General features: G+C 42.0%; 1 protein-coding gene across 3 annotated transcripts in view; it reads right to left on the minus strand.

Moving 5' to 3' along the window:
* Nucleotides 1–2,320: 2,320 nt before the first annotated feature.
* dgkb (diacylglycerol kinase, beta) overlaps nucleotides 2,321–15,218 on the minus strand; it is a gene marked incomplete at both ends in the record, with an annotated part of 150,330 nt that continues 137,432 nt past the window's right edge. For all 3 annotated transcript variants that reach the window (XM_084337017.1, XM_084337016.1, XM_084337015.1), the window contains 2 exons: nucleotides 2,321–2,428; nucleotides 15,034–15,094. In XM_084337017.1, coding sequence (XP_084193143.1) covers nucleotides 2,321–2,428; nucleotides 15,034–15,094 — 169 coding nt within the window. The remainder of the gene's footprint in view (nucleotides 2,429–15,033; nucleotides 15,095–15,218) is intronic.

The raw sequence follows: 15,218 nt of genomic DNA on the forward strand, positions 1-15,218 counted from the left end.
TTTTGTACATTCTATATGTAACTCAAATTGTACAAATTCTGTACTCCTATGTGAAAAAGAAAATTGTAAATGCATAAACTGTAAATATATATAAAAAAAAATGTAAAGGTCTGAAATAGCTCGATTGGTACCATAAAATTGCAAAGCACTATATATCACAAATGTCAAATGTAATTTTGTAACCAGACTTTAATAGGTTAATGTGCTAATTTGTATGAACTGTAAACACTCTCAATACATCAGAACAAGTCGATGAGCTAAAGAGGTCACAAACTGCTACACCCAGGTAGCCTGTAACTGCACCCACAGGAGAAGATCTCATTGAATGGTTCTTAGGGGAATATGCTTGCTGTGAACTAATCACTGTTTTCCCCCACTTTAGAAATATACCCAAATACCTGTTTTATAAACAAAACAAAAAAACAAAATATCTGTATAGCATAAGACAAAAGATATGATTTGTGTTATTATTCTAATTTGTGACCTGTCCTGTCTAAATGTTTAAATGTTGAGCGATTTGCAGTGTCAAATTTCCCACGGGATAATAAAAGTATTTCTATTCTATTCTATTCTATTCTATTCTATTCTATGATTAAACCTTTAGGTAAAGGCAGAACTGTAAATGGCTCATATGACTGACATAATCCTCCATACAGTAATTACTATACATTTCCACAGGTTTCAAAGCAGGTCTTCATGGTGACCCATGCGATGAAAAAGATACACGCAACTGGTACACGTAGTGTGGATATCTCGTGCAATATAAAACAAAGAGTGTCATGCGCTTTTCGGAGCAATCAATAATCACGGGGGGGGGGGGGGGTCAAAAGCTCTTCTGTTATTTCTTTCACCATTTAAAACCATTCTTGAGGGTGGGTGTCAAAGAGGCGTCTATACTTTCGGTAGCCGCATTTCTGGCAGACGTTCTCTGATTGGCCGACGACAGTTTCTACACTGGTTAGGCTTAGGCACTCTTCGAAGTTGGTTAAGGTTAGAGTTTGTCTTAGAGCGTGACGGCAAGTTCTTTTGACGGTTAAGCTTAGGCACTCTTTCGAAGTTGGTTAAGGTTAGAGTTTGTCTTAGAGCATGGCGATAGAACGCCAGGTAGTTTGCAGGCTGTTTGACGCGGAAATGGGCAAAGACACAGCTCGTCACGCTATTGGGCAAACATGTCAGTGGCCAATCAGAGAGCGTCAGTCAGTGCCAATCAGAGAACGTCTGCCAGAAATACGGAAAGTATAGACGCGTCAAAGAGATGCCAAACAAATAAAATGTACCTAACACTGAACAGTTACAGAGGAGGTCAACCACAAACCCCAGATTATTTCATTTTTTTTCATTTCAACCTTTATTTAAAATCGTAAGCTTCTGAGGTTTCCCTCATTTACAGAAACGACGATTGTACAAATGTAAACAGTATAATAAAAGCAATATTCACAGAAAATTAAACACCAGAGTAAAAATAAAAAACGTTTAAAATAATTTTAAAAGATCAGCTAAAACAGTTACAGGTAGTCACACAATAGTCTGAAATCACACGTTTAAACATACCAAGGGAAGGGAGAACCTCCAATTTCAGAGAGAGTTGGAGGACATTCCATGAGTTAGAGGCATCAAAGGAAAAAGATGACTTCCATAGATCAGAACAAACTTGAGGGACCCTAAGAACCATCCAGTCATTCGATCGAGTTGAATAAGTTCCAATATTCCAATCTAACAGTGAAGAGATATAAACAGGTTGTTTACCAATAAGGGCTTTAAAAATAAATATATGTCAACCCCATGAACAGTAGCCTATTCCATTGTCCATCATGCATTGGAGAGTACGCAAATGCAAACACGGTTGTAAAGCATCAATGCAACAGAAATAAATAAATACATTACATCAAGCAAATTCAATGATGGACATTAATCTTTTGCTTCCTCCTATGAACTTGATCCATATGGCACAAGTCACAATAGTAAAGAAATAAACAAAGAGCATAATTTAGATAGGAAATCAGAGAATGTGCCATTTTGGGAACTGGTGTTTCCGGAAGGATCTTCTGGTGTTATGGAGCTAGTACATACGGCAGTAGATCAACGCTCCAGTCCTCGCTATGCCTCACTCTATAGAAGCATGCTCAGTAACATCTTGGCAGAGGCAACACGTGCCTACAGTCTGCTACTGTGCGGAGCTGGGTGGTCAAATCTTTTGAAATTGTCGACGTCCTCCTCCACTGATTAGCGAGTGATATTTAACTCAAAGGACTTTTCTGATAGTCGGTGCTTAAGAGGGCTGGTGTCTGCCGGACAAGAGGCTTTCCTGGAAAACGAGGCATCAGTCTTTGCTCTCACTCCGTGTTCGTCTGATAACGGAGGAGAAGAAGCTGCTGCCTTGTGGTGGGCCCATCAACATGGGAGCCTGGTTCTTGTGGACAATCTCAATCTAGTGTGGAGAAAGACACAAAACTTTTTAGTGATCCTTTTGTGGTATTATATTTTGTATGCCATAAGTGTACAGTATGTGTGGTATGGTATACTTACAGTGTATGTACATGCACATCCTACTTATACTGGTATATGTATGGTATACTCTTATGTGTGGTATACAGTACAAAATAATCTGGAAATAAATGTGTGGTTATGTATTGGTAGAGTATGATATGGTATGCTGTGTTTGGACATCTTGTGGTGTGGTATGATAGAAGATGGAACTACAGTAGTATATGGACACTGACATTGATTGTTGATCTATGGATCCACAGTAGTGCCCTAACCCAATGCTCATATAAAGTACTCTTTATATGGGAGAATGAGTGTCTTGTATGTATGTATGTATGTATGTATGTATGTATGTATGTATGTATGTATGTATGTATGTATGTATGTATGTATGTATGTATGTATGTATGTAGGTAGGTAGGTAGGTAGGTAGGTAGGTAGGTAGGTAGGTAGGTAGGTAGGTAGGTAGGTATGTATGTATGTATGTATGTATGTATGTATGTATGTATGTATGTATGTATGTATGTATGTATGTATGTATGTATGTATGTATGTATGTATGTATGTATGTATGTATGTATGGTGTAATTCATAGTGTGTCATCATACACTTTCATTATTGTTATTGCGAAAATGGAGGAACATTTCCTTTTTCCAGAACCATAAGGCCATAGGGTTAACCTACTGCCTTACCTAAAGGGTTAACCTACCCTAGCGCTTGTGTTCCCACCAGAGATATCATCATTCATTTCTGCATTTTATAAAAATTATTACACATCAATAACACCATAGTTACTAGAATCAGATGCCTTTTTGCTTATATACAGTAATAAATGCATCAATAATGTTCCCTTTTGATAAAAGTAAAAAACTTCAGTAATTGCAAAAAGATAATCAAATCAATAAAGGATGACTGCTCTCAAATCCAAATGACACCACTGCATTTATATTGCAATGTAGCCAGAGATATACATTTAAATACAATTCTGTATGTAGAATTCAAGCCATTTTCTCTCTGAGGTAGGAACCCTTTACATCCCTTAGATAGAGGTAAAGGGTTAGAATGACAGATCACTAGAACAGCAAATATCAACAATCAAGGTCTGCTATATCTGTACCTAGTTAATTATACTGTAGCAAAGGCTGTAGTGGCCAGGGTAAACGCTGCCATTTACATTAATGAGACCCCTTTTCATTTCAAAGGGAGGTTGCCATTTGTTGCACTTGATCTTTAACTCTGTGGCAATCATCCGTTGTGTGCCAATGTTGGGCATTAAACGTATTCAAATTACGTTCGTAAAATCATATAATTGACATAATAACCTTTTCATCAGAGTTGGTTGAAAAGACATTGAACACTAAAGAATTGTGCATTTTAAGGGATAAATTAGCTTTGCTTCAAAGGTACAATATGTGCTATTGCTATCAGAGATACCACCATCAGAGATACCACCATCAGAGATACCACCATCAGAGATACCACTATCAGAGATACCACCATCAGAGATACCACCATCAGAGATACCACCATCAGAGATACCACCATCAGAGATACCACCATCAGAGATACCACCATCAGAGATACCACTATCAGAGATACCACCATCAGAGATACTACTATCAGAGATACCACTATCAGAGATACTACTATCAGAGATACCACCATCAGAGATACAGCCATCAGAGATACCACCATCAGAGATACAGCCATCAGAGATACCACCATCAGAGATACCACCATCAGAGATACTACTATCAGAGATACCACCATCAGAGATAACACCATCAGAGATTCCACCAGATACCACCATCAGAGATACCACCATCAGAGATACCACCATCAGAGATACCACCATCAGAGATACCACCATCAGAGATACAGCCATCAGAGATACTTTACCACCATCAGAGATACCACCATCAGAGATACCACCATCAGAGATACCACCATCAGAGATACATTACCACCATCAGAGATACCACCATCAGAGATACCACCATCAGAGATACTTTACCACCATCAGAGATACCACCATCAGAAATACCACCATCAGATATACAGCCATCAGAGATACCACCATCAGAGATACCACCATCAGAGATACTACTATCAGAGATACCACCATCAGAGATACCACCATCATAGATGCCACCATCAGAGATACGTTACCACCATCAGAGATACCACTATCAGAGATACCACCATCAGAGATACCACCATCAGAGATACCACTATCAGAGATACTACTATCAGAGATACCACTATCAGAGATACCACCATCAGAGATACCACCATCATAGATGCCACCATCAGAGATACCACCATCAGAGATACCACCATCAGAGATACCACTATCAGAGATACCACCATCAGAGATACCACTATCAGAGATACTACTATCAGAGATACCACTATCAGAGATACCACTATCAGAGATACCACTATCAGAGATACCACTATCAGAGATACTTTACCACCATCAGAGATACCACCATCAGAGATACCACTATCAGAGATACCACCATCAGAGATACCACCATCAGAGAGAGATACCACTATCAGAGTTCTAGAAATACATCTCAGTTCACCACAACCATCTTTGGCACCATTATCAAACAGACAGTGATACGTAATATGTAATAAGTCCCTTCAAAGTGCAAATGGGACTTATGGGTGTTAAATATGTAATGCATGCAAGAGAACCGAGACTGATTTGCATAGTTGTTGTTGTTGTTGTTATTGTTGTTGTTAATAATTAGTTGGATAACATCACATTTGAACTGTGCTGTTTTCATAAGCATTTAACAGGTTGACTGATTCAAATTCAGCACTAACGCATCAATAACAAGCCATGGAAATCACCTCAACCAAATTATGTATTGTCAGATCCTCACTTTACGTTGTGGGAGTTGTGCCAAGAGATACAAGAGCCCTTCCAGGCTACTTGTTTTGTCATGCACTACATTCTTCCACACTGGCTGACTGATCCGTATGTAAATCTCAGCTGCACTTCATCTACAATGCCGTCAGAGGGGCTGGTATTGTTGTAATTAAAGCCAAACACAACTTTGATTGGCGCACATCGAGGGATTTCTATTTTGAAAGGTGAAGAAAAACACTTGTGCAAAACGCAACAGATGTTGGAAAGATTAGCGAACAAGGTTAGCGAATTAAATGTGAGCTTTGCATCGTTATGTGTCATCATAAACGACTGCATGGCGACAGTGTGACTTGAGTCATGAGTATGTTGTGCAAGCAAGGGGCGGATACTGTAGGATGAGTAGGCCTAATGTAAAAAGTCTAAAAATCCCATTTGTCAAAAACGAAAGACATGAACATTGATGTCAGAAAGTCACCACCAAGCCCACTGAAATAAAGGGTGTTGAACATTTACCTAGTGGATACAGTAGCTACAACTATTTGGGTATTGTTATTGATAACAAACTATGTTTTGAATCCCATATTATGCTACCTCTAAAAAGGTCCGGCAAAGACTTTCTTTCCTGAGAAAAATTAACTCTTTTAAAAATGTGTTTTACTGAGATGAAGACACTTTTACAGAAGTTGTATTGAGTCTGTTTTAATCTTTCTTATTGCTGCTTGGTTCAGAACCCTAAATCTGTCCAATAAGAACAGACTGACCAGCAATATCTCAGGGAGTCAGGCCAAGCTTTTGGAGATTTATAACAGGCATGTCCTTAGGCGGGCCTAATGATATATTGGACTGCCAGGACCATCCACTCCAGAGGGAGTTTGGGCTATTGCCCTCAGATCATCATTTCAGTGCACCTGTTTGTCTCCTTCATCGACAGCACCTGCTCTGTAAATTATTGTTGTTGATGGTCTAAATTCTGTCTTTATGTTGAACCCTAGCTGCAAAACACATTTCCCCACGGAGATAATAAAGATAACCTTGAACCTTGAACCTTGGAATCAAAAAAGAAACCCTGTTTCAATCAGAACAGATTTTGGAACAACTCTTTTAGGGTTTGATTGAAGAGTATATCCGAGTTGTTTAGGGTCCTATACAATCCAGACAAAGGCCTATAGAGCAGAGGTTGTGTGTGTGTGTGTGTGTGTGTGTGTGTGTGTGTGTGTGTGTGTGTGTGTGTGTGTGTGTGTGTGTGTGTGTGTGTGTGTGTGTGTGTGTGTGTGTGTGCGTGCGTGCGTGCGTGCGTGCGTGCGTGCATGCGTGCGTGCGTGCGTGCGTGCGTGCGTGCGTGTGTTTCTCACTCAGTTCTCAATAACAGCATGTGATGAGGACATGATCAGGTTAAAGCCAGACTCAACATTTATCTGGCTCCACGACACTCACCTTACAGGTCACTGAATCCACATCTCAATGGTTGTTACAGTATGTACAGTATATAAGGGTCTTATAGTGCTGCTGTCTTCATAGTGGGCTACACAGATATATCGGCCATTTTATATTATTAGCTGATATTGGCCTAACGCATTATGGGTAAAAGTGCCACCGATATATCAGTGTTTACGGTTTTTGTTCTGATAGAACATGACATGCTGATATATCTCACATTATACAACAGGTAGGTCCGATCACGCATTGTGATTGGTCGAGAGCGTTCTAAACCGTGAGTAGGAGCAGCAGCAGCAGACAGCTCAGCACACACAGCTTAGTGTTTGGTAGCAATTAGTCGTTTTTATTAGATCTTTACAACCCTATTGGATTTTTACAACTTTCAAGACCCTTTTTTAATAACTACTAAGGTTTTTCTTCTGATCTTGGGGTTCTTAAAACTTTTTTTAAACATTGTATTACGAAATCCCATGATGTGGCTACCTCCCCTGCTATTCTACCTGGTCGGCTACCTGGTGCTGGGGATCCCCGGGACTGGTGTCCCTCCCGACGCGGAAAACCCACAAGACACACCGCTTGATGTGTGGCCTACCCCAGGCACCAGGGCTTCCCCGGATTCAGTGAGAGATCCTGCCATGACAACCTGCTGCTCGCGGAGGACTTTCTCTCATGGACGTCTCACCTACTCTGGGTTCTGACGCGAAGACTACGCTGTCTGTGGGCCCAGGGAAATGGGAGACTTTCCCCCTATGCAGCGCGCACTTGCGGCGGCAAGCCGAACAGCCCAGCGAGGAGGACCTGGCTTCTAATTCTCCTACTCCTGATGTCTGGTAACGTGAAACCGAATCCAGGCCTGTCTCAGCTGCAAACACCAGAGGAGTTTAGGGTGACAGCGAGGACCTCCGTGGGCTTCTACAGCGGACGAGGTAGGCAGCGCGGGTCTTCTTACTACCGCAGAAATGGACAGTGTCTTCTCTTCCAGAGGACTCCATATCACTCATTTCAACGTAAGAAGCTTAATTAATGATTAATTAATTAATATGATCAAAAAGGCAAAACTGAACTATTTTGGATCCAGGTAACTACCGCCCCGTTTCTATCCTTTGTTCCATATCAAAGGTAATTGAGAGGCTGGTATATGAGCAGATAGACAACTACCTGACTGAACATAGACTGCTGTACCAGTTCCAATCAGGTTTCAGAAAATCACACTCCACTGACACCTGTTTACTGTACCTGACCGATTATATAAAACGTGAGATGGACATGGGGAACTACTGCGGGATGGTCATGTTGGACCTGCAAAAGGCATTTGACACGGTCAACCACTCCATCCTACTAGAAAAATCTTGAGCGATAGGCTTTGATAGCAAGTCAGCCAAATGGGTCAAGTCCTACCTGGAGGGAAGAGAACAGGTGGTAGACATCAATGGCACCTTGTCCTCGTCCCTTCCAGTGACATGTGGGGTCCCCCAGGGAAGCATTTTGGGGCCTCAACTGTTTTTAATATCAATGATATGAAATCGGCATGCAATTGCAACCTGTTCCTGTTTGCTGACGACTCGGGTCTCTGACAGGGATAAGTCTAAAGTGGAAAGTGTCCTGAGCAGTGAAATGAAAAAGATCTGCTCTTGGCTCAGTGACAATAAATTGTCTCTACATCTGGGAAAAAACAGAGGCCATACTCTTTGGGTCAAACGCCAACCTAAAGAAATTAGAGTAGGTGAAACATTATTGAGGATAAAGAGGAGGTCACCTACCTGCGCTTTATTTTAAACAACAAACTTTCGAACGAAAAAAATTGCACAAAAAGTGATTACTAAGGTAAATTAAAAAAAAATTTATTTAGAATTTCCTCGTTCATAAATAGGAACGCTCTGAGGACCCTAGCTGGAGCCCTCATCCAATGTCACTTTGACTATGCTTGCACTTCATGGTACAGCAACATATCCAAACAAATGAAGACAAAGCTCCAGACCTCCCAAAACAAACTAGTGAGACTCCTGCACAACCTTCACTTTAGGACTCACCTAACGCCAGCCCACTTTAGCAGTCTGGGATGGCTTAGGGTTGAGGAAAGGGTACACCAGCTTAAAATGCTACTGGTTTTTTAAAGTACTGAAAGAAACGGTCCCCAAGTACCTAGTAAATTATTTTAATAAAGTAGGAGATGTCCACAAACACGCCACAAGAGGAAGTCCCACGGACCTGGTCCCGCCGAGAGTCAGGACATGCATGGGGAAAGATGGATTTTCTTTACTCTGCTACTGTAATGTGGAATGCCCTGCCAACATTCATAAAACTCCTGAACTCCCCTCTCTGATTTCAATCCGCCCTAAAAACATGGCTCAGCAGCAACTCAAATTGGTCTTAATATGGTTTTTATCTCTTTTATCATAACTTGGCTTTTATCTCTCTTTGTCATGATTTGCTTTTAAGGGTTTGCGGATTTTCTTTTAACATTAGTTGACTGTATGAGTTTTCAGGTTAGGTGTTATTGTACTTATTTTTAGGGTGTCCTGTCTAGTGTACATGTCCATTCGTGTTTTTTGTGCCTTTTATGTTCCATGTATGGACCACAATGGAAACAAGCCTTGGCTTTATTGTGTTTTATCCATTTTTTACCAGCGTGTTGACACTGTTATTGTTTGTTTTCAAATGTTTGTCCTACGATTGTGTCAAAATAAAGTATTCAATCAATCAATCAATATATTCACGATACACTCACTGTTAAATCTTTACTGGCTTTAGAATGTTGAAGAGAGTTTCAACTGCCATTCATCAAACGGAAACTGTGTCAACATGACCTACTCCACGGACAACGTTACGTTTGATTTAACGTACCCGTTAACCATAAACGAGTGGCTATATAAAGAGGATGGGCCTACATCTACCGGTATTCAGAAAAACAGTGTAGGAGCTGCATTTAAGTTTATCTTGTTTTGATTCATTCTGAACCTATATTAATACATGTTTCTGTTGCAGTGAGTGGGGCGCTTTGCTCAGGTGAAGGGGGCGGGGCTAACGCTATAAGCCACAGGTGCGGCATGTGACGGCAGGGCAGCAGGCAGCAGCAATACAGTCATTGACACGCAATGCAGACGCAACCTTATGTTCACCAGATTATTAGGATCTCCTGTTTATTTCTATGTTTAATATTGTTGTCATATTTTATTCTTTCTGGACATTAAACAAGCAAAAAGAGCAACAAAAACATCCAGTGGTTTTCTGTTCTGCGACTGCGAGTCTGACACTGCTTCCCAGCCCTACAAGTGGCCAAGAAAGGAACATTCAAATATAGTTATAGGACAGACTTTTTTGGATTTTGGCCACTACAATAAGTCAATGACGGTATTGCTGCTGCCTGCTGCACCGAAGCGCTGATGTCTAAACTCAATCTGAAAGGCAGAAAAACTCATATTCTGTTAAGCACAATGAATCAGAAAAAACTGGTGCCATCTCATGTCATACCTGGAATTGAAGTTTCAGCACTGGACAGCAACAACTTCTTACCTCTTCCTGATGTTTTCACCCAGCCAGAAATGCCAGTCACCTCAAGTAGCATTCCCAATCAGAATGACTTAACGCAGTGGGCGTACCTGAATAAAGTCAAACTTCCCAGTATCAGTGCTAAAGTGGAATTATTAGTTGGCACCAATGCTCCAAAGCTGTTAGAGCCATGGGAAGTTATTAATAGCCAAGGTGAGGGCCCCTACGCAGTAAAAACTCTATTGGGGTGGGTTGTAAATGGGCCACTCAGAAACGGCGGTGAGGACAATACGGAAAGAGTGACTGTGAATAGGATATCAGCCACAAGTTTGGAAGAGCTTCTAATGTCACAGTACAACCAGGACTTCAACGAAGTATCATCTGAGGAAAAGCCAGAGATGTCAGTTGAGGACAAAATGTTTTTGAAAGTAGCCAGAGGCTACCCTACAAAACAGACACTACAGTCTAAAGTTGCCATTCAGGAAAGCCAATGTCAGCATGCCTAACAACCGCCAAATTGCCGAACAGCGCCTGCAGGGCTTGAAAAGGAAGATGAACAGGGACCAGCACTACAAGCAGGAATACATTGCATTCCTCAATGACATCTTGGAGAACAACTATGCAGAGGAAGTCCCACAGGAAGAGCTGACACAGTCACCCGGACACAAATGGTACATACCACACCATGGGGTGTACCACCCCAAAAAGAAAAAGCTTAGAGTGGTTTTTGACTGTGCAGCCTCTTTCCAAGGCATGTCCCTGAACCAATTGGATTTATGGCCGACATAAAATCAATGTTCCATCAGGTCAGAATGGATAAGTCGCATGTTGACTACTTGCGATTCCTGTGGTGGCCACAAGGTGATACCAGTAAGCCCCCAAAAGAATACCGCATGCTGGTGCACATTTTTGGTGCTGTGTCCTCCCCAAGCTGTGCAATTTTTGCATTACAAAAAACAGCCGAAGACAATGAACACGGGTTCCCACCTCAAGTAGCTGAAACTGTCCGAAGCAACTTTTATGTTGACGACTGTGTAAAGTCAGTCGCAAAAGAAGCCATCCAGCTAGTAAAGGACCTCACTGCATTATGCAGACAAGGCGGGTTTCAGCTGACCCAGTGGGTTAGTAACAGCAGAGCAGTTTTAGCCTCCATTCCCACAGAGCAAAGGGCAAAGGATGTTAGGACTTTGGATATCGACAAAGACAGTCTCCCCATTGAAAGAACATTGGGTTTGCAGTGGGGTGTGGACTCTGACCATTTCCAGTTTAACATCCATCTCAACCAGAAGCCACATACACGAAGAGGAATACTTTCAGTTGTAAGTTCAATCTTTGATCCATTCGGCTTTCTGGCTCCTCTGATTCTCCCAGCCAAGCAGTTGCTACAAGAGCTCTGTCAGAGGTTTGCCCCAGACTATATCGGATAAATGGATAGAATGGATAACAAGTCTGGAGAGGATAAAGCACTTCCAAGTGCCTTGCTGTCTGAAGCCAAATAGCTATGGAACACAACAGTTTGCACAGCTGCATCACTTCTTCGATGCCAGTGAGAATGGCTATGGCTCAGTAAGTTACATTAGACAGGTTAACATTCAGGATGTTGTTCATGTTGCCTTTGTCCTAGGAAAATCCAGAGTCCTTCCTTTAAAGCACATCACAGTACCGCAACTGGAGATGGCAGCTGCAACACTGTTGGTGAAGGTGGGCAAAATGCTGAGGAAAGAACTACACATGGACTTAAACCCCTCAGTCTTCTGGACGGATAGCCAAACAGTACTCAAGTACATTGGTAATGACTACACTAGGTTTAAGACCTATGTTGCCAACAGAGTGTCACTGATTCGTGACAATAGTGAACGGTCTCAATGGAGATATGTAAGCAGCAAGGAATATCCTGCTGATGACGCCTCGAGAGGAATGAGTGCAGTCAAATTCATGCAGCAAAAAAGGTGGATACATGACCCAGAGTTCCTATGGAAGCCAAAGGAAAGCTGGCCTGTGGAAATATCATTGACCTCCGAGCCAGTGTTGCAAAATGACCCAGAGGTCAGGAAAAACGCTGCTGTATTCACAACAGTAGCAAGCATTGAAACTCCCACAGACCATCTTATTTCATACTTTTCTGATTGGATGAGGCTACTTAAAGCAGTGGCATGGTATCTCAAGGTGAAGAATGCTCTGATGTTGACTGCCAGAAAGCATAAAGAGCTTTCCCCAGGTCACAGCCACACACCCTCGAGCAGGCAAAAGATGAGCACTGAGCTAAGCGCTTTCACGACCACACTTGGTGGACAGCTCCTCACAGTGGAAGACCTCTCACAGGCAGAGAGGTCAGTCATCACCTACGTTCAAAAGCAATCCTTCCCAGTGGAAATGGCAGTGCTGGAAACCGCTCCATTCAGAGTGCAGAAGAGCAGTAAGATCTATAGGCTCGATCCTATACTGGATGAAGGCATCATGAGAGTAGGCGGCCGCCTACACAGATCTGCAATGCCTGATGAGACCAAACACCCTTATATTCTGCCCAAAGATGCTCACACTTCAGATCTCCTACTCCAACACATCCACGAACGCTCTGGACACAGCGGGAGAAACTACATGCTTTCAGAGCTCCGTAAAAAGTCTTGGGTTTTAAAGGGAAACTCAGCAGCAAGGAAAATAGTCTCAAAGTGTGTTGTGTGTCGGCGTGTGAGAGGCAAGACAGGTGAGCAGAAAATGGCCGATTTGCCACAAGAAAGAGTCCTACCTGACCTCCCTCCTTTCACCAACGTCGGATTGGACTATTTTGGACCGCTTAAAGTGAAGCGAGGAAGGAGTATTGTTAAAAGTATTGTATGGAGCCCTGTTTACCTGCATGAGTAGCAGAGCTGTACATCTGGAGGTGGCTTACTTGTTAGACACAGACTTATGTATTCATGCTCTGAGAAGATTTGTTTGCAGGAGAGGTCAGGTTAAGCATATCAGATCGGACAACAGTACAAACCTGGTGGGTGCCCAAGCTGAGCTCAAAAAGGCCACGAGTTCACTAAACGAAGGAAAAATCCAAGGCGCTTTGCACCCTGAAGGAATCCAGTGGAGTTTCAATCCACCAGCGGCCTCACATTATGGTGGAGTCTGGGAAAGACTCATAAGATCTGTCCGTCAGGTGCTGACCTCCACTCTCAATCAGCAAACCCTCGACGATGAAGGCCTACAAACCATCTTCTGCGAGGTAGAGGCCATCCTCAATAACCGTCCTCTCTCCACCGTGTCCTCTGATCCACAAGACCTGGAACCATTGACTCCCAATCACATCCTCCTGCTAAAAACGCAACCTATCCTACCTCCGGGAACGTTTCAGAGATCTGACCTCTATGCCAGGCGCCGCTGGAAGCAGGTCCAGTACATGGCGGATCTGTTCTGGCATAGATGGACACAAGAATACCTTCTGCTACTCCAAGAGAGACAAATGGAACACAGTGAGAAAAAACTTTAACATTGGAGATGTCGTCCTGGTAGTTGACCCAACTGCTCCACGGGGGTCGTGGCCACTAGGCAGAGTACTGGAGACCAAGCCTGATGCAAGAGGTCTGACCCGTACAGTGAAGCTCCAGACGAAAATGTCCATTATTGATAGGCCCATAGCTAAACTGTGCCGCCTCCTGGAGAATGAAGAATAACAGGTCTTCTTTCAACATCAACAAGGGATGTAATGTATATACTTAATTTTTCTAAATTCATTATTTGTTGGTAGTTTTACGGCTCCCTTTATTTAGTTTGAATAATTGATTCTTAGAGAACAATTAGGGGCCGGTGTAGGAGCCGCATTTAAGTTTATCTTGTTTTGATTCATTCTGAACCTATATTAATACATGTTTCTGTTGCAGTGAGTGGGGCGCTTTGCTCAGGTGAAGGGGGCGGGGCTAACGCTATAAGCCACAGGTGCGGCATGTGACGGCAGGGCAGCAGGCAGCAGCAATACAGTCATTGACACATTGAGTTCAGATTATTAGGATCTCCTGTTTATTTCTATGTTTAATATTGTTGTCATATTTTGTTCTTTCTGGACATTAAACAAGCAAAAAGAGCAACAAAAACATCCAGTGGTTTTCTGTTCTGCGACTGCGAGTCTGACACTGCTTCCCAGCCCTACAAGTGGCCAAGAAAGGAACATTCAAATATACTTATAAGACAGACTTTTTTTGGATTTTGGCCACTACAAACAGCATTATTAGACATGCCAATTGCCAATCCAATAAAAAAAGAGCTGGTCGCGCTGGACGTGCTGGAGAAAAGCCTCAGTTAATCCGTAAACACCACCACACGTGATGCCTACGCCACTCGAGCTTCGATCTCGTGGCTGCGGGCGCATCACATGCAGCCGTGGCAATATTCATGATATTCCACTGGTTCTCGTGTATTATTGCTAAATTGTTCCTATTTTAATCAAGGACATAGCAAGCCATTTAGCATTTTCCTGTGTCAAACATTTCTTGTTCAAACTTTGCTATAAAGACCTTACTATCTCACTGCCAATACATCAGAGGCTGTTGCTGTTAATAACGACAACAACGACATGTTCATTTTGATTAAAGATGAAAAATGTTAGCCCCTTTCAAGGGGCCTAGCCATTTCTTTGTTTGTTTGTAGTGTATTAAAAAAAAATATATATATATATATATATATATATATATATATAATATATATATAAACAATTTTTAAAATAAAATGAAAAAATATCTATATATCTGATGCTGACTTACTGTACAGGGTGTCTGCATCCAGGGCTCGCCGTCAATCTGCATAGGAAGGGATTTGCTGGTTCTTCCAAGGAGAAAGAAAAAAGTGTTAAAATATACCTATATTAGAATAAAAAATGTAATTGTAAATGTACTAGTTAATAGATATTAGTTGTAATTTAGGCAGCCTAGTAGTGACTGATTAGTAA

The sequence above is a fragment of the Notolepis coatsorum genome (genome assembly GCF_963971535.1).
Source record: "Notolepis coatsorum genome assembly, chromosome: 19".
NCBI lineage: Eukaryota > Metazoa > Chordata > Actinopteri > Aulopiformes > Paralepididae > Notolepis > Notolepis coatsorum.